Here is a 20,113-nt window from a genome sequence, read left to right as displayed (position 1 = left end):
TAATTTCAACCCCGGGGACGTCCTGCTTCCCGAGATACTTACCTCCATAGGTGGCTTTAGAAGTGGCTCGGTTACTAGGGCGGCGTTTCAAAGCTCCCGCGCCCTGCAGGCCAATAGGAAGTTGTAACGTCATCAGGTTTTGTCTTTCTATAGGCCTGCCATTAGGGGGGCTTTAAAGTTTAAACCCCAGCTAGCTCGGCAGGAGCGGCTATCAGCACCTCCTAGGTCTGTATCTCCGGAAGCAGGTCCCTGGAGCTGAAATTAATCATGTTTAGCTCCGGAGACCCCCTGCTTCAAACCTGTGTTACAAAATGAAGGAAATTAATGGCATGAATTGCTCCTTTAACCGATTTCGGCCTAGCCTTTATTATCACTAAGACAACTTAGTTATTATACCCCTAAGTAGCTCAGCTTTTGTCAGCACTCGAGCACCGAACTTGAGCACCCTTGGAGTAACGCAATAGAAAGAAAGAAGTTAAAAGCTGCTCCAGTAGAGGATGAGTTGGTACATATCCCACCTTTTTCATACAGCTACTGTGTAAGCTATTAACACAGTAGCTGTCTGCACGAGTTCTCATGCATGCACAGGCTGCTACTGTCTTAATATCTTCTCACAGAAAGATTGTCGGAGGACCACAGTATCCCCACCTTTTTTCGTAGAAAGAAAGCAGTGTATGTGCATGTACCCATTCAGTCTAATTTGTGTTCGCTGTTCATTTTTTTAATGCTGCCTTTTTCTTTGCAGGCACTGCATGAACTCTTCAGGTGTCAATACAATGTAAGGGAAGCACTGGAAAGATACTGCTGCAATGGAAGAATGACACATGGTAATTTATTGGAAATTGTGTGGTTTTATTTTAGCATGGAATCACAGAGCAATAGAAAGGCAATATTTTCATATCTTGCCTCTATCCTCATTACTGCTAGGCAAACGATGCATGCATTGAGGGGGAAAAGTAGCACGACTTAATACATATTAGGCATTTGCACGTGTACACTTTTAGCATGTTTTTATTTTTTTTCAATCCCTATAGTATGCCGTTGGTTATCCTTCCTTATGGAAGAAGTCCTGCTCTCGACCTAAAGGGTGGGTGGCAGGGCCAGAACTAGTCACTGTTGGGCCCTGGTTCAAGTAAATTAAATAAAAAAGGCCCCCTGTAGCCCCCCGGGGCCTTACCTGTGGAGCGGTTCCTTACGTGGACGTGACGGCTGGAGCCCACTAAGGCGGTGATTGCGGATTGCTGGGCCCAATTCCGGTGGGGCCTAACTTCTGTGATTGGACAACCTGAGTGGGCTGCCGCTGGGTAAAGGGCCCGCGGAAGAGGTGTGCGGAGAGGGGGCCTTTTGAAATGCTGTTCTTGCTGCTAAAATAAGTTCTGGAACTGTGTTCCAGTGCATTGAGGATGGGCCCCTAAAGGTGGTGGGCCCCATTGCAACTGAACCAGCTGCACATATGGTAGTATCGCCACTGGTGGGTGGCTCAGGGGAAATCAGAGGAACAACTTTACATAATGGGTAGTGGATAATTTGGAAATACTTCCCAGGAGAGGTGGAGGCTGCTATAGTAAAGTAATTCCAAACTACTTAGAATAACGTATAAGAAAGTTGGCATATAAATTAGGCAAAGTGGTTCTTATGTGTCATCAGTTTCTATGTTCCTGTGCTGTTCGTAAACAGTTGTCATGCCCACTTTAGGCTGTGCCGAACACAGCTAGCTCCTTTGGCAAATCCAGGTAATAACTAAATCAAATAGGCATTTAATGTTTTCTTATTACAAACCTCTTTATGATTCTATTTTGTAGATGAGATCAGACCTTGGACTGAGGAAGAATGTAGAAACTTTGAGCATGCGCTGCTCATTTATGGGAAGGACTTTTACCTTATACAAAATAATAAGGTAAATATTCAGATCAACACAGACCTTGTTATTGAAGTTCCACGCTTTAAGTGGGGGGGAAAAGTATTGAGAATGCTTGTTCTAGGTTATATAGAAATCTGTCTAACTTTAAATGAATGTAATGTGTTTTTATGTATTATGTCATAGGCTGCATATTCTGATAGCAAGGCATGAATGGTTAGGAGGCTCAACCCAAAGTATAGGACTTTGTAGGCGACAGACTACTTTCTATAATTGATAAGCCACTAAAGTAGAATTTGTGAACAACCAGGGACAATCATCTATGTGTCAGCTAATATTGCACGGAGACCAGAGAACAAGTGACCTGTACATTTTCTTACATCAACCAAAGCTCCCTGTAACTACATAATTAACCCCTCATGAAAACTGAGCTGTGATTGATTTCCACTGATTACGGCTACCTAAAATGAGAATCAGCAGAGTAATTGTGATCAAATTGTATTCAGTGCATGGTCGAACAATGTCTAGTTTTTAATCCACTCCATTTTGACTGGCACTCACAATCGCCAATTTCAGCAATGTTCAATGATGCTAATTGAATACATTGCTACCTTGGTTGGATGCTTTTTGCTGGATGTATTGCAGTGACTGGCAGGGATTTCTCCTCCTAATTTTGCAATTCTCTTCAATTCACCCCTAGCTCTGTAAGGCTCGTTATATACTGTGTGCGGCCGGGAGCGCGCGTGCACGTGCCGCACACTTTGTGTGTGTGTGTGTTTAAATAAGTTTTTTGAAATAAATGAATACTTTAATAAAAAATTTTTTAATAACATTGTACACACACATTTCAGTGGCGGTAGCGACGCAAATTCTTTATTTTCTTCATCTTCCCCCTCCCCCCCCTGTTGGCTGGTTCCATGCTCCCTGCCTTTCTGCGCGCGGCATAATTATAGAACGGCTGACTAACCTCAGCCAACTAAAACTGCTGCGCGTACACGGCGTAGCAAGCACACGCAGTATAGAGCCGGCCTAAAGCCCCCGTGTGTTGCTCTTGTTGTAGGTGAGGTCTCGAACAGTTGCTGAATGCGTAGCCTTCTACTACATGTGGAAGAAATCTGAACGGTATGATTATTTTGCCCAACAAACAAGATTTGGAAAGAAAAGATATAACCATCACCCAGGAGTAACGTAAGTATAAATATAAACCACATTTAATGGACAATTTGGTTCATGTTGCAGTACTCTTAATAATAGATATATGTTTATATCTACTCTTGGGCAAATTTTATATTATTTTTCGAACTAAGGATTAAATTCTATTTGACTTTTATAAAGATTAATTTAATAAAGGACTAAAAACAAACCGGTAAGGGTGAGATTCACAAAAGAGTGTACCCACATTTGCTTGTGTATAGCAGTTAATGCAGGGGTGCTAAACTCCAGTCCTCAAGCCCCCACCCCCCCAAACAGGTCAGGTTTTCAGGATATCCCAGCTTCAGCACACGTGGCTCAATGAGAGGCTCAGTCAAAGATTGAGCCACCTGTGCTGAAGCTTGAGGGCGATTGAGAATTGGCGTTCAGCACCCCTGGGTTAACGCACAGTTGTAACTCGCTCGTTCATGAATTCCTGAGTGCTTCAATTCCCTTTATATACGTTATCTGTTCAGTAGGCTTTACATATTACTTGTTTGCAACTTCTTGCATGTTTCTGTTTAAGGGACTTCATGGACCACTTGGTAGATGAAGCAGAGGTACTTGGAGGAGCAGAAAATGTGTCCGCCTTAACCTGTCAAAGGATAGATCCTATCTCTGACTCTCCGCTTAGCATTTTGAACTCCATCACAGCAAATGATCTGACAGGTGAGATTATATGTTCACACCATCTAAACATGACTTCCTTGCACCCTCCCCGCCAGAATGTAATTCTTCCAATCCAATGCAATTTTGCTATCCATTTGTGGGATCAATACGTTATTCTGGGTGTCCTCAGAACGAGTTATGTCAGAGTGACTTGATATTATTGCAGCGCTAAAATATTTTGCTAACTGACTGTGTAATGAGCAGAGATCTAATTTCAACATGTTCTCCTCAAGTATTAAAAGTAACGTTTGTTTTTTTTGTGTTGGTTTTTTATTTTTTTCCAGCATTGACCAATAGTGTAGCCACAGTATGCAATTCCACAGACGTGAACTGCTTGAATGATGGCTTCCCTGCGTTAGACACTTTACCCAGGGGACCAGTCAATCATGTGCCTGCTGGGACAGAAGACTTGCTCACCTTACACACCAATGGGGAAAGTGATTGTTTTAACTTATTTGAGACTGGATTTTATCCCTCCGAGCTCAACCCTGTGAGCTTATGCAACGAGGAGCCTGAGAGACCAATGAAGAGACTAAAAATGGGAATCTCGGTCCCGGAATCGTACATGAATGATGTTTCTGTAAATAACCTTGGTGTGGACTTTGAGAACCATACACACCACATTACCAGTGCCAAAATGGCTGTATCTGTGGCGGACTTTAGCAGTTTATCTGCAAACGAGACAAATAGTTTTATAAATTCACACGCACTACACCACACAGCCCTACAATCGGAATAATTCCAACTACAGCCTCCAAAAAACATTTGGGTATACAGTTGTGGTAAATCTGATCATAAACTTCAGGTTTGCTTAGTCTTTCACTGGAAGTTTGAACTTTTTTTTTCTTGCTATGACATCAGTGATGTCTTTGTATGTAAAGAACTATATCTTGATTTTGTCAAGAATAACTTCGTTTTGGTCCATAAATGTGGAAACGACAGACTATGTTCAGCAAAGTTGGGAACTCTGATTAATATCGGGGGTGCAGCTTTAAGCTCAACTTCTATTTTTGTTAAAGTATGTAGATAATGGGTCTCCATCTCAAAACCAGCACAGAGGTTATGAATCAAATATATACTGGGTTCTCCTGGTCTAGTTCACCTTCGCAGCAATGGGTGCAGTGGAATATCAATGTTTACAGGTACCAATCCAATCCCTGCTTTAATGTAGCATATATATATATATATATATATTTTTTTTTTTTATTGAAGGCAGGGCTGGGATACTCCAATTTGAACTGCACAAACATCCAACATTTTTATTTTTAACAGAACCGTCTCGTATGCGACACAAAAGAGGGAGCACTTCGGTTTACAGCAAGTTCATCGCTAAGGAAGCCATCACGTGGGACCGTGTATTCATCATATGAACACATGTTCTCGGATTCTATTGCAAAGTTACCAAGCCAGGGGTCCCTGACACAGAAGATGTGATACTGCCAGTATGGTTCTGTGTACTTCACCAAAATTGGCAAAAACCCCTTTTTTTTGTGTGTGTGTGTGTGTGAAATTGCATTGTATTTTTGCTTAGGGGGAAGAGGGAAACTTGTCCACAACTTTTGAAGATTGTAAAATAAATTACACATTGATCTGTGTATCTTAAACTTTCCTGAGGCAGCTGACATTGTCCACAAGCACAGTCGGCATACCTTCGAATTTACCACTAAGTTTACATTACCGTATACATCCTAGTTCTATCTTGCAGCATTGCAGTTCAGTGGGTTTGTGCATTTTGGGGTACTTTTCATTTTGTGTACTGTAATAGAGCTGTGATGTGCCACTTTTGTTTTTGCTGTTTTCCCTGCATTGCGTGAGCTATACAGAGCCATGGAACTCCTGGTTATAACATATATATTTTTTTTCTAAGCTGGTCTAACTAAATATTCAACATTTGTTCTTTTCTGTGAAATTCAAGCATCACGAAAGGCTCATTTTCATTTCACTATGACCCCTTTCCTGCCGCATAGGCCATTGCTCTCCAATACATTATTGGCCTCTACTGCAGCGGGGAGGTTAAGAATAATTTGTGTGCTCGTTTTGCAAACATGTTGAAGATGTGACAGTTAAAAAGTGCACAGATCTGTGCGCTTCCTCTGCCAAAGAGTCTCTCACTTTGCGCTTCACTTTGCCTTTTAACCCTCTTTGCTGGCAAAAGGGCCTGCAGTGCTTCGCTGTCCATTTGCTAGTGAAGGGTTAACCCTTTAGTGCTGTTGTTAGCATTTTCTGGTTCTGAATAGGTTTATTTGGATTATACAAAGTTTACTTTTTAGCATTTTGTTTTTTTTCTTTACATAAGAAAAGCTGCCACATTTGTTATGAAAATGTAAAAACGATACATTCATGTACGTCCATCTTTCATTCATTGCAGATGTCCATGTGTTTTGGGGTCCTACTGAACGCGTAGAATGGATAGGGCGGGGGGATATTTATTAAGCTTACTGTGAACTACATTAACATCAGTCTCATGCTACTGTTCTTAGGATTTTCTTGCTAGAACATTTGAAGAATTATTAGGCGTTTACACATCTGCAAATGTATGGGGAAAGTGAGTTACAGTGGACAGAAATGTACCTTTATCGTATCCAGATAATTGAACTAAAGGACTTTGTCCCACCAGTATGCAGTTTAATAATGAGTAACGTGACTTTGCATAGCAGTCCCTATTTAGATCACATTTCCTTCTCATGAAAATGGCATCTCACCGAGTTGTGCTGGGCTTTATCCCATGTGTGTTTTTTTGTTTAGTTTTAATTCATTTTATTTCCCCCCCCCCCCACCCCCCCTAACAATGGTTTTACAGTGGCTGTATAAAATCATCATTACACAAGGATGACTGAATGCTTATACCAGTTGCACTTAAATGAACGTGACCATTCTCAATAGCTAATGCAGTAATCTTCAGTTTATCTATGCATTGCTGGACTCTCAATATAAATGAAGAGACTTCCAAGTCTCTTATCAATAGTTTTTGATTGTCAGCAAGTTGTACAGACACTTTAGTCATTTAATGAGCGAGTTGTTTTTTGACCAAAATTCAGAAAATTGTATTTCAGGTTGGGGTAAGAAAAAAAAGAATCCAGCTAGAAAGTTGTCTTTTAGAAATGCTGCCCTGACCTAGCTCATGGATCCTTTTTCTGTCTATTAAGAGGCCTGCAATGCTTTGCAATGTGTTCTAGGCCCCTCTGGAAGCAACCGGCTGATCCCCCTCTGCTCCCGGAGCAGCCAGCAACGCATTGCACAACAAGAGGGGTGAAAACTGTGAGCGTGCAAGCATTGTATATTTACCTCTAATTGTTATTATTATGAGGCAATAATTTGCAAGATTTTTGTAAATACGTGTAAATTCTCCTTAACTTAGATATCTATTTCTGTAATATTGTTTTCAGACTTTCTGCAGTGTATAGTAACATTTTTGTGCATGCGTGACGTGACTCGAACGTGTACCACTATTAACTTTACCCATGTAATATAGCTATTTATTATCTTTTTTTTTTTTCTTTCTTTAAAAGCTGGACTTTTCTTCTGTTCAGATCATGTTTTGGTTTTACTAGCCCACACGCTGCCGATGAACCTGCAATCCATTGCAATGATAGAGTTCACAGTTTAGTGATACAGCAAAAAAACTCCTGGACTTTGCATGGCAATGCATTTGTTATTATTATGAAGCACTTGTGGTTCAGGCCCATCTGGCAAGCTAAGGGGTTCAAAGATTGTGCATTTTTTTTTTTTAGGGTTGGCATGAAGGAACCTGCAAACGTGAAGAATCTATCTTGCCTTTTGAACTCTTAACTGTTAAAGCACAATTCCTTTAGGAAACTGATGAATTCTTTGTTTTTGCAGCATTGTTTTTCATGCAGACAAACCAAAAAAAAAATCCATGAACAGTTAAACTTGGGAGATACAATATAAATATATATATACATATTTATATATATATATATTTTTTGTTTTATGTTCTTTAATTTACAGGAAGTCTGTTGAGGATCTATGATTCATTTGGAAGTGTAACTGGTTCGGTGCTTAGAGCAATACTATATGATAGTGGTGCACCAATTGAACAAAAATAAAAGTCAACTATATGAGCTAATTTTCCTGTTACACACACACACAATTGTTGCTGATGCTTGATGTGGATAATGGAACTGCTTGCTGCACATCTGTATTACTTTGTGAAGTTTGAGATTTTCCCTTATCCATCTTTAGTTTTTAGGAACAGACATTTTACATAGAAAGGAAACCAACATATTATATTAAAGGTGCAGTCTCACCTAGGACCACAACTAACCTTCATCCGTAAGACATTAAAGGGGTTAAACCATGGGTGATAGATTCTTAAGAAAACACAGTTATGAGGTTGTGTTTTTATTTTTTACCATTTTTCAGTCTAGTTTGTAAACATTAGATTGAAACCATAAGACTTCACTTAGCCCCTCTTCTTCTTGACACCAACTTGTGCATTGAGTACAAGGGTCAAATGCAATGCCCTTCGTCTGATTGGTTAGAAAATTGGGAGGAGGCGGGCACAACACAACTGCCGTACGTGCTATTTTTCTGCATAGTTGTTGAAAATTTTAATTTTCAAACTAAAGAGTAACCTTTTCCAATTGCGGAGGATATTTGTCAAAGAAATGTAAGCTTGGTTGTAATTACATCGAACGATACAAACTGTGATCAAACATCCCAATTGGTGCATCTCTAGTTCCTGCTTATTTTTTAAATTTTATTTATGCTTCAGCTTTCAAAATGTGTTTATCATCTACTTTTCGTTCACTCTGCTGAATTTATTTGAAGGATGTACAGAAATTATTTCCGAAGAAATACTAAGGTGTGTACAATTATGTAAAATTGTGCAATGTTATAATTTTTTTTTCTTCTTCTTCCAAGTTGGCAACCCTCAGTTTGCTTTGACAGGGCAGTGATCCTGGGTCATTTATGTTTCTTGTGAACTGTTCCATTCAGAATGTAAACCAAAAGAATACACAGGAGCGTTTTAATCCTAAGTGATAGAGGGCCTGCTAAGTGTTGACTGTGTGCATTTGTTGAACCTCTAACTCTAAAGCAATTTGAATCCTTTTTTTTAATTTTTTTATCCAAGATCTGAAAATTTGACACATATTTAGACTGATTATAATTTGCTAATGTATATTTGTTAAAATATATGTATGAATATTCCTGTTATTGCGCCAGTGGTTTTTTTTTTTCTCCCAGTTTCAAAAGAAAATTTACATCCCTGAGAATTTAAATTGGTGACAATCAGAACAACTTTTGGTATTTAAAGGCTCAAGAGAAGGTCGCTGTTCATTGATTTTAATATTTGTACATACTTTTTTTTTTTAACATTATTTTGTATTTTTGTTGTACTTTAATATCTGGTGTACAGATCCAGAAATAAAAGTCTGGAAATCTTATCTCCTTCTGTGAGTGTATTACATTTCTGTAATTAGCTTTGGTTAAACCGTTGAAACTGGAGGACATTTCCAAGCCAGCGGTACAGCTCCCACAATAATATTGGTTAAGTAATAAACTGGATGTTTTCCCAAGGCATATGAAAAATACATCGCTTATCTTTCATTCCCACACTCTTCCTGGAGGCCTGGATGTTGATGTAACATTTTTTTCCTGCCAGGCAGATTAGACCTCTCAAAGGACGAAATGTCACCCTCTGGTTTTTGTTCAATTGGGCTCGTCCTCATTAATCTCACCCTGTCTCCTTGAGCCTTGCTCTCTCCTGCTATAAGGAACGTATGAGCTGTTCACCACTGCCTCAAGGGCTGGACTGGTCTCGTCATCTGAAGAGGATGCTACAAAAACATTATTAGGGCATTACGCACCGATTCAGTACACTTTCAGATAATCACACGCAGATATGCGCTAGCTAGCATTCAGTCAGGCAATCAGCAGGGAGATATGCACTGGTGATAGAATGGGAAGCTATCGCACACATGCAGACGAGATGCTACGACATTCATAAAACATACAAACTCTGGTACCCTTTGAATTCTTAATGCAAGATAGATCTTAAAATTGATGTACTCATATTGGTTACCAAAATAGTCATCCACGTGTGTGCAGCGTCTTACTGCGGGGACTGAGAAAACACATTTTGATTCCACCTTGGCCCATCTTTCAAATCTCATACTGAAGGGTAGAGAGAAGCAGAATATCCCTTTGGTCGGTGCACTCCTTTATGTAATTTGTGAATCCTTGCTTGAATAGTGGAATGATTGAGATCACGATTACCTATAGGTTTGTTTCTATGAGATACACAGCCATATATACACACTACTCAAGTGAGGATTCACAAATTACATATGCCCCACCCTGGGATCCATAAAGGAGTGCACCAACCAAAGGGATATTCTTCCCTCCTCCTTTTGATTCAACCAGCTTTCTAGGAAGATACTATCCTTAAGTAGCACCCTCAGTCTAGAGCGAGCTATCTACATATTTATCTCATTCCGAAGTTCTTCTATTAGCATAGAATTTATTTTGCCCAGAACCCTCAAGGCTCACTTATTTGGTTCCTGGGAGCTTGGTAATGGAGGGTGCATGCAGTATATTTAATAAGCAGTACCTCTTTTCTTCCAAAAGGGCCTACAAGCATTGTAATGCACACATGAAAATTGTCCCTTGTTCAATATGCAGTGAAGCAGTCTTCCCCACGCTGGATGTTTTATTTCAATTAAATGGAGCTGAACACTTCCCCTGCACAGGTAAGATGGCTTCACAGCATATTGAATAGGGGGTCAAAGTCACATCCATCACCATAAAGGCACTTATTTATGTTAATGTTCAATCCCAAGCATTTGCTGATCCACTTAAACACTCACTAGTTGGGTTAGAATAATGGAGGCACAAGAATAACGCCAAACTCAGAAGATATGAGTAGCAGAAGTCTAGCCCGGCCTCATTTGAGGTTCTCCAGCTGTATATGCCATCAGGGATAATGGAGAGAAATCCTCCAGCAGTTTCTAATGTCATGGATTTCAAGTTTTTACAGGGACTCAAAAATAGCAACTTCGGAATTGCTGCTGCATTCTCTCCTCAATTAGGTATGAGCCCTTATGGCAAGCTGTACTTATTGCCTATTCCGTTATTCGTTACTATGCTATTTACTAATAGGTTTCAGCTCTGAAGTTGCAAAGTGATACCCATCGGTAAGAAACAAACATTTTGCATCATGAAGCGCGTGTTGTGACCTGGTGCATTCACTATTTCGAAACTTTAGTAGGTGTAGGTAGGACCACACCAGTAATGTAACACTTCTAATCTACCTAGCCTAAAGAATGTCATCCCTGCAAATGGGACATTATTTTATTTAACCCCTTCTATTAGAACAGTGACATGTGGAAAGCAAAAAAGGGGTGCAAGAACACTTTTAGAAAACCATTTACTAAAGGAGGAAATCCCTGAAAAACATGTTCTGCGGAGAATCACATGACTGAATCATTTTAACCATTTTGGTGAATGTCAGTGGCACACCAACCTCCTCCCACCCCCACCGGAAAGGAAGCAATTATCCTCTTCCATCCCACTCCTAAAACAAAAAACCCACCTCTTAATCACCCGTAGAAATAAGAAAGACATGACAGAGACCACAAGTGTGCTGAGTCGTGTGACATTCGCTGATCATTAATACAGCACATGCTAGTGTAAAAAGTACACTATTGAGATGGTAAATGGCTTGGGGGGGGGGGGAACAGGGTATTTGTACATTTCACACTTGTAGTTTCATCAGCTTTCTGAAAGGAGGCTTCATGCTAAAACACACAGCTTGCGCCATCTAGTGGGAAAATGGAGATTGAAAAACCTTCATTAAATGTTTGAGAACATGGCACAGTTTGGAAATTCTCAGGTTTTGGGAAAATCTACTAACGTTTAGAGGTGTCAAGTTTATTTCTAATCCCAAAAGTTCAGTGAATTTTGGTGATATTAAGCTGAAACGTTTTACTGAAGAGTCCAGTTAACAAATTGTAAATTTTCAAATCTATGACTATTGCTTAAGCCTTTCTTTGTATTGTATTGTATTGTATGTCTTTATTTATATAGCGCCATTAATGTACATAGCGCTTCACAGTAGTAATACATGTGGTAATCGAATAAATAACAGATAATATAAATAACAGATCATGGGAATAAGTGCTTTAGACATAAACATAACATTAAGTAAGAGGAGTCCCTGCCCCGAGGAGCTTACAATCTAATTGGTAGGTAGGGAGAACGTACAGAGACAGTAAGAGGGAGTTCTGGTAAGTGCGTCTGCAGGGGGCCAAGCTTTATGTATCATGTGTTCAGAATATCCACAGTGCTATTCATATGCTTCTTTAAGCAAGTGGGTCTTAAAGGTGGATAGAGAGGGTGCTAGTCGGGTACTGAGGGGAAGGGCATTCCAGAGGTGTGGGGCAGTCAGTTTAAAAGGTTTAAGGCGGGAGAGGGCTTTAGATAAAAAAAAGGGGGTAGAAAGAAGACATCCTTGAGCAGAACGCAAGAGTCGGGATGGTGCATAGCGAGAAATTAGGGCTGAGATGTAAGGAGGGGCAGAAGAGTGTAAAGCTTTAAAAGTGAGGAGAAGAATGGAGTGTGAGATGCGGGATTTGATTGGAAGCCAGGAGAGGGATTTCAGGAGGGGAGATGCTGAGACAGATCTAGGAAAGAGTAGAGTGATTCTGGCAGCAGCATTTAGGATAGATTGTAGGGGAGACAGGTGAGAGGTAGGAAGGCCGGACAGCAGGAGGTTACAGTAATCAAGACGGGAGAGAATGAGGGCCTGAGTCAGAGTTTTAGCAGTCGAGCAACAGAGGAAAGGGCGTATCTTTGTTATATTGCGAAGGAAAAAGTGACAAGTTTTAGAAATGTTTTGAATGTGAGAGAGGAGTCGAGTGTGACCCCTAGGCAGCGTGCTTGGGCTACTGGGTGAATGATCGTAGTTCCAACAGTAATGTGGAAGGAGGTAGTAGGGCCAGGTTTGGGAGGAAGTATGAAGAGCTCTGTTTTAGCCATGTTGAGTTTAAGGCGACGGAGGGCCATCCAGGATGATATAGCAGAGGGACATTCAGAAACTTTGGTCTGTATAGCAGGTGTAAGGTCGGGTGTTGAAAAGTATATTTGTGTGTCGTCAGCATAGAGGTGATATTTAAAACCAAAATATGTTATTAGGTCACCTAGAGAGAGTGTGTACAGAGAAAAGAGAAGAGGTCCCAGGACAGAGCCCTGGGGTACCCCCCCACAGAGAGATCAATAGAGGAGGAGGTGTTAGCAGAAGAGACACTGAAAGTACGATGGGAGAGGTAGGATGAGATCCAGGATAGAGCTTTGTTCCGAATACCAAGAGTATGGAGAATGTGAAGAAGAGGGTCATCCACAGTATCAAATGCTGCAGAGAGGTCGAGTAATATGAGCAGAGTGTAATGACCTCTGTCTTTGGCAGCATGGAGGTCGTCAGTTATTTTAGTGAGGGCTGTTTCCGTGGAGTGAGCAGTGCGGAAGCCATATTGTAGAGGGTCTAGGAGAGAATAGGTGTTGAGAAAATGGAGCAAGCGAGAGAATACAAGACGTTCAAGGAGTTTAGAGGCAAAAGGCAGGAGGGAGACAGGTCGATAGTTAGAAAGACAGGTAGGGTCAAGCTTGCTGTTTTTGAGTAATGGTATGACTGTTGCATGTTTGAAGGAGGTTGGAAAGGTTCCAGAGCAGAGGGAGGAGTTAAAAATGTGTGTGAACGTAGGGATTATAGTAGGAGCAAGAGGTTTTAGGAGATGGGAGGGAATGGGGTCAAGAGGGCAAGTGATAGAGGGAGAAGAGGCGATCAACAGCGACACATCCTCCTCTGAGACAGTGGAAAGAGTCAAGGAAGGCAGGAGGAGAGTTAGGAAGAGGTGTAGGATGGGAAGAAGAAACAGAGGGGATGTTCTGACGTATGGATTCCATCTTTTCCTTAAAATAGTCAGCAAAGTCCTGAGCGGAGATGGAGGAAGGAGAGGCAGCTGAGGGTGGTTTGAGTAGAGTATCAAAGACAGAGAACAGTCGGCGTGGGTTAGACTTGTGCATGTTGATTAGTGCAGAAAAGTACGCTTGTTTAGCTTGCGAGAGGGCAGAGTTGAAACAGGATAGCATAAATTTGTAGTGAAGGAAGTCTGCGAGAGTGTGAGACTTCCTCCAGAGGCGTTCAGAGGAACGAGTGGAGGAACGCAGCATGCGTGTGTGGGAATTTAGCCAGGGTCTAGGGTTAGAAGGTCGAGTGCAGCAGAGAGAAAGTGGGGCATGTAGATCAAGAGAGGACAAGACAGAGTTGTAGTTCCTGACCAGGTTATCGGGGTCTGTAGCAGAGCTGAGAGAGGAGAGGGAGGAGCGTAAAGTGGACTCAAAGTCAGGTAAGTGAATAGAGCGCAGGTTTCTGCAGAACCGGGGTGTAGATGTAGGTGGAGAAGGGGAAAAGCGAGATAGAGAGAATGAGATGAGATGATGGTCAGAGAGAGGAAAAGGGGAAATGGAGAAATCGGAGAGAGAGAAGTTCTTAGTGAAAACCAGGTCTAAGTAGTGGCCATCCTTGTGGGTGCTGGCTGCAGTCCACTGTTGAAGGCCAAAAGAAGAGGTTAGAGAAAGAAAGCGGGAAGCCCAAGGGAGAGAGGGGTCATCAATGTGGCAATTGAAGTCCCCAAGGAGAAGACCAGGGGAGTCTGAGGAGAGGAAGAAAGAGAGCCAGGATTCAAAGTGAGAGAGAAAGGCAGAAGGGGGGATGAGTAGAGGTAGGTGGGCGATAGATGACCGCCACATGAACAGGGAGAGGAGAGAAAATCTGGACAGTGTGAGCCTCAAAGGAGGGAAAAGCAAGAGAGGGAGGAATAGGAAGGGTTCGGTAACGACAGAGAGAGGAGAGCAGGAGCCCCACGCCTCCACCCCTGCCATCAGTGCGCGGAGTGTGGGAGAAGGAAAGGCCACCATAGGAGAGGGCAGCTTCCAGAGCAGTGTCAGACTGAGTGAGCCAGGTCTCAGTTATAGCAAAGAGAAGCAGGGAGTGAGAGAAAGAAGTCATGCACAGAGAGGAACTTGTTAGAAAGGGAGCGAGCATTCCAAAGAGCACAGGAGAAAGGGAGAGAGGAGGGAGGGTGGCAGGGGATGGGTATGAGGTTGGAGGGTTGACACCAGAAGAAGTAGAGGTTGCAGTTGGCAGGCGAGGACGAGCGCATGTAGGAATAAGACAGGGACCAGGATTGGGAGAGATATCCCCAGAAGCAAGGAGGAGAAGCATGGATAGAAAAAGGATGTGTGAGGATGATTTGTAGGGGTGTTTTTTAGTGCAGGGGATATAGCGGTGTGGTGTCAGAGGGCGCAGGTAAGAAAGGAGTTCATGTGAACTGAGAAGTGATGAAAGAAGGAGAGATGGAGATATATGAATAGAGTTAGAGACATACTGAGGCTGGTAAAAAAGAAGTGCATAATTTGAGAAGAAGTGAAGTCACAGCAAATATAAATGGTAAAGGCAGCATCACAGCAGTAATGATGCAGTCTGGTATAGATGAATTCCTCCTTTCCAGCGTAGTTCAAATGCAGGAATCAGGGCCAGATGGGGTGTCCACTTCTTCCTCACTTCCTTTTAAACTTCAGTTGTTCAGTAGTCATGCCACTTATAATGGGCCACTTGGATATGGGCTGCATGCAGACTAGCTGTTCTGACTGGGTTTATATAGGCCTAAAAAGTCACCTGACAGTGTGGTTCTGTCTGCTTAATAAGCACATCTGAGGCACATTCAAACAAATGGTTTTCTACACAGGGTGTTCCCTGCCTTGGTGGCAACACTTAATTTGATTAGGGGTAGACAGAAAACAGCATTCAAATATGGTTTTTACCTAGCATTGGATCACTTGCATATACTATATAATACACACAGCAAAGGCTTCAATGAGGATTTAGAGATGGTTTTTTACCTGAGGAGAGAAGGATAAGATCCATTAGGGTAAGAGTTCCTTCCTTTTAAACTTCAGTTGTTCAGTAGTCATGCCACTTATAATGGGCCACTTGGATATGGGCTGCATTTCTTCCAGGGTAATGCTTTTTTCAGGACACCTTGATGCTGCTGTAGCTTTAATAAAGGTGCTTTCAGCAGAAAGCTATGCGGAAAGTTAATAGATCTCTGTGTGTATTATGACTGATTATGTGGCTTCTCAATCTCCCAGGCCAATGCTATTCAAGCTGTTTTACGTAGCATACTGTATGTATGCTTTGAGGGAATACCTGTGATGGGGCAGGAAGCTAAAAATGACAGACTTCATATGGGTGCTCAGTGAGGTATGAGTATCATTGGGATTTTAATCAGCAATACTCACTTTTACATAAAAGACAAAATACAAAACGCTTGGCAACATGATAGAGAAACAAAAAAAATCCCAAAGAAAAAGCAAGATTCATTATAAAGCCTCAAGTTTATTACATTCTGGAAAGAAAAGAAAACAACCCGTGTAAAACCATGAGGAAAAATCCAAAATGTAGACAACACCGAGCTTCACTCCAGCACTCGTTCACATTAAATGATTCATGTAGATTCCAGAGATAAGATGAACAAGTTACAGGGTTTGCTCAAACACCTCAGTGTGAACTGTTAAAAGAAAGCACTCTAACACTATGCCAACACATTTTATACCAGACACAAATGTAAAATTGGAACAGAGCACCACGCAAACTTTTGTGAATGTATAATTTAACATTATAGATTTATTCAAGAACAAAGAAATTGTTAGTGCTTTATTTTTATAAAACCACTAGTGGATACATGTCAGTGGTAGTGGTGGTATGCTTTAATAACATTTTTTGCACGTTCCCATTGCTAACTCTTGCCACAGGAAGGAATTGTAATGCATTGCAGAGGTGTTTATGACTCAGATTCTGCAGTGAAAAGATTCACTATCCCTCCAGTATTTCAGAGTAATATCTTGCAAGCCCCCTTTTTTTTCGGAGGGTTAAACATGGTATTGCATAGTAAAGGGCTGCATAGAATTAACTTTGAGATACCATTAAATCCCTTTTCAAATGCTGGTTGGCTTGTGCGTCTAGCTCTGTTAATAAAATCTCCGAGTCTTGAAAGCACATAATTGTTTATAAAAAGGACAAACAACCTTAAGAGTGTACTACTTGCCAAACCAGATGAAAATGCTCATTATAAAACAAAGTATGTTTTTTTTCCCAAACTCCCAGCCAAGCCAGGTTTTAATATTGGTCCTGCAGAAGGGTCGGTTTGTTGCAAATTGTTATCTTTTAACCCCATTCACTTCCAGAAACCTGCAAAGCATTGCACAGTGACAAGTTAAGGAACCAACATAATTCAACTCTGAAAAAGCCTTTAAGACGTGACAAGCCTCTTCTTAAGCACATAAATGGGTTATTCATTCAACTGCAATAATGCTGATGAGGTTCTAATCGCTCAGAACGTCCTACCGACTTCAATAGGCTTTAGTTTAATGAATAACCCCCCTATTGTCGATAATAGAACTGTCAGCCCAATAAAATGTATCACAACCTCCAATAAATGTGCAGGCGTGGGGATGCACATTGCGAGTAATCCTAAAAAGGAGATGCGTAAATGTCTTCAAATGTGCTCTGCAATTTTGTTTTACGTAAATTCCTCTGAAATAGTCGTGTTTCGGCAACAATGATCGCGCCTAAAATCTGACAATTTCACCAGAATTGACCAAATATCACATTACATATAAAAAATAAAAAAAAAAGGGGGATACATCGATACTATATGTAGCCCTTTTTGTGTACGCCTGCAATAAGGAACTACTGTGGTGCATGTACCTGTGTCCTCAGGAGCTCTGAGCCTCCGCTATTTGGGAGCCTGGGGTCATACCTTTATTAATCGCGGTGCAGCGCCTCCACTTGCCCAGGATCCCCATGATAGAGATTATACCCTGAGCAAGAACATCACAACAGCATTATGCAACAGCAACCTTTTATATATCATGCTTAAAGAACAAATGATCTGCAGAATAAACATATAACATTACACACACACACCGTGGCTCGGCCACACCTTATTAGGGATAATGTCCTGTATATAGGTGGCTCTGCCACTCTCCTTAGGAGTATGTCTCATAACCAGTAAAGTATGGTACCATATGCATTCTCTCAGGAAAACCCAATTAGTTAGTGGGAGGCGGGATCAGCGCCTGGTGACCGGTGTAGGTGCACTGGTAGATAAGGATACCTTCCGGTCACTACGATGACCTTGACACTCCACAGGGGGTCCTGGTGTTAATCCAGCCTTGCGCCGTCTCTCCCTTCTGCAGCACCGTCAGATGGGAAATCCGAGATGGCGGCCGCAGCTCCGCAGCTCCGCAGATAAACCTCACTAAAGGGAAACGTCCCTGACAACTATGGGCGTCCTTACAAATACAGCACCCTACGATGGCAGGGGAAAGACTCCTGGGGCTGTGGGCATACCCTACCTAAGCAGACGGGTCACTGACCCTCCGCTCTCGCACACGAGGTTCCGCCAACCTCCTCCTTCACCTCCCTCGCTGCTCTGACCCACCGCCCACACGCATCCGGTTCCTGCATACACAGTCTCGCATCTCATTGGTCCTCAGCCTCAACTGACCTTCTCACAGTTCAGAGTTCATAGTTCAAACCCCCTCCAAGTCTCTACTTATGATTACCCTTCGCGCGCTTCCCTCGCGCATGCGCAGCCCCACTGGTACGCAGTGACTTCGCTGGCAAACAGGGACAATATGGCGCTGCCTATGTAATTGACAGCGCGGAACCTTTAATATATATGCACATCCTTACATATAAATAAAGAGATTCTCCCTTCCCAGTACCAAACGTATACAAGAAATGAGGAAGCAGGGTTTGAAAAAGTGGCCCCCAAAAAATATTGAAACACAGCAATACATAAATAGTGTGAATAAAATAAATGATTGTAGCAGGTTAACCCTACGATACACCAGCGCACTGTACAAGACACCCCAGTCTCCTGTAGGTGGGTGCGTCATCCTGTGCAAGTTATACATTGATTTAAATATATTTATTAGTGGGATGGTTTTCTATACATTTTTACGTTATTTGAACATTTAGGTATTGCTATTGTACTTCAATTCATTTTTTGCTACTTTTTCCAACGTTGGTGCCCTCATATCTTGCATATTTTTTTTATTCTGGGGAACGGAGAATGTCTTAATTTATGAGATTTATGTTGATATTATGGTATCATTAGAGGGTGATACTTATTTTGAAGAGACTTTAAGGGACATTACCGATTTATATATATTTTCAAAATATATTTCTCCTTGTGTTTCCCCCCGCGTGCACTTATATTTGTATCGTTATATAAAAAGGGCCAGATAATCTGCATTTAGATAAACAATAATTGCCCCCTAAGTCAATGCGTGTAAGTGGACATGCAGCCAATTTGAACAAAAATCCCCACTGAGTCAGATTTTCAGCCTAGACGGCTGTTTCAGGCGATATTAAATAAGGCTCTTATGTTTGGCAATCTTTGTTTTTTTTCATAAAGAAAACACCCTTGTTCTATATTGTCCGAAATGGCCATTTGGGCTTTAAAAAAAAAAACCCATTGGAGTCAATGTGGATTCTCAGACGAAAACAACCACTTCGGCTGATCTACAATAAGCTCCTAAGTATGTTAAAATACATTCCAGGATCTAAAACCCACTGTAGAACTGACATGTAAATTATTTGTGAATGGTTGACTGAGCTTTGAAGACCTGAAAAGGAACCAAATCTTCGTGATAATAGCCCTCTAACACAGTGTTTTTCTACTAAATATAGGTTGGAGGAGTTGTGCATATATGAAGAGGCACACAGGATTAAGACCGAACCTTTACAAAAGATGCACATTTAAAGATATCAGCTTTTTATTGATGGATCCAAAGAAATCACAATACTCAATATCTATGTGAATTCATGCTTTACTTATGACAGTTTTACTTCACTGCTATATTTAAAATGTTCTGTTATTGATTCATATAATTCAATAAAATCTATATACACACACACACACACACACACACACACACACACACACACACACACACACACACACACACACACACACACACACACACACACACACACACACACACACACACACCTCAACCCACTTGTAACGTTGTGCTTGGGGTCCAAAGAATCACATTGCGTTAGAAATAATATACAATTGTATGCATTGTACAATAAGTATTTAAGATACCAATAATTGTGTTGTAAAGTATTCATAAATACAAAAATTGGGAGCCATGCTTGCATTGTGTTATAACTGGGTTGAGGGAGGGAGGGACAGTGGACAGGAGGGGGGGGGGGGGGTGACAGTGGACAGGAGGGGGGGGTGGGGGACTTTGGACAGGACAGGCACCCGGCGTTGGCCTGGCTTAAAATTTCCCGCT

General features: G+C 41.5%; 1 protein-coding gene across 8 annotated transcripts in view; it reads left to right on the top strand.

Moving 5' to 3' along the window:
- Positions 1-19,645, top strand: part of MIER3 (MIER family member 3) — a 32,312-nt gene extending 12,667 nt beyond the window's left edge. For 6 of the 8 annotated variants that reach the window (XM_075589376.1, XM_075589404.1, XM_075589364.1 and 3 more), the window contains 5 exons: positions 746-827; positions 1,803-1,897; positions 2,919-3,046; positions 3,576-3,718; positions 4,003-5,326. In XM_075589376.1, the coding sequence (XP_075445491.1) occupies positions 746-827; positions 1,803-1,897; positions 2,919-3,046; positions 3,576-3,718; positions 4,003-4,457 (903 nt within the window). In that variant the 3' untranslated portion in view covers positions 4,458-5,326. Of the gene's footprint in view, positions 1-745; positions 828-1,802; positions 1,898-2,918; positions 3,047-3,575; positions 3,719-4,002; positions 5,327-19,499 lie in introns of those variants that run through there. The other 2 variants (XR_012799806.1, XM_075589423.1) reach the window with 2 other exon arrangements.
- Positions 19,646-20,113: the final 468 nt, after the last annotated feature.

The sequence above is a fragment of the Ascaphus truei genome, chromosome 1 (assembly GCF_040206685.1).
Source record: "Ascaphus truei isolate aAscTru1 chromosome 1, aAscTru1.hap1, whole genome shotgun sequence".
NCBI classification, from domain to species: Eukaryota; Metazoa; Chordata; class Amphibia; order Anura; family Ascaphidae; genus Ascaphus; species Ascaphus truei.
The sequence above is the reverse complement of the archived record's forward strand: the minus strand, read 5'-3'. Positions and strand labels throughout refer to the sequence as shown.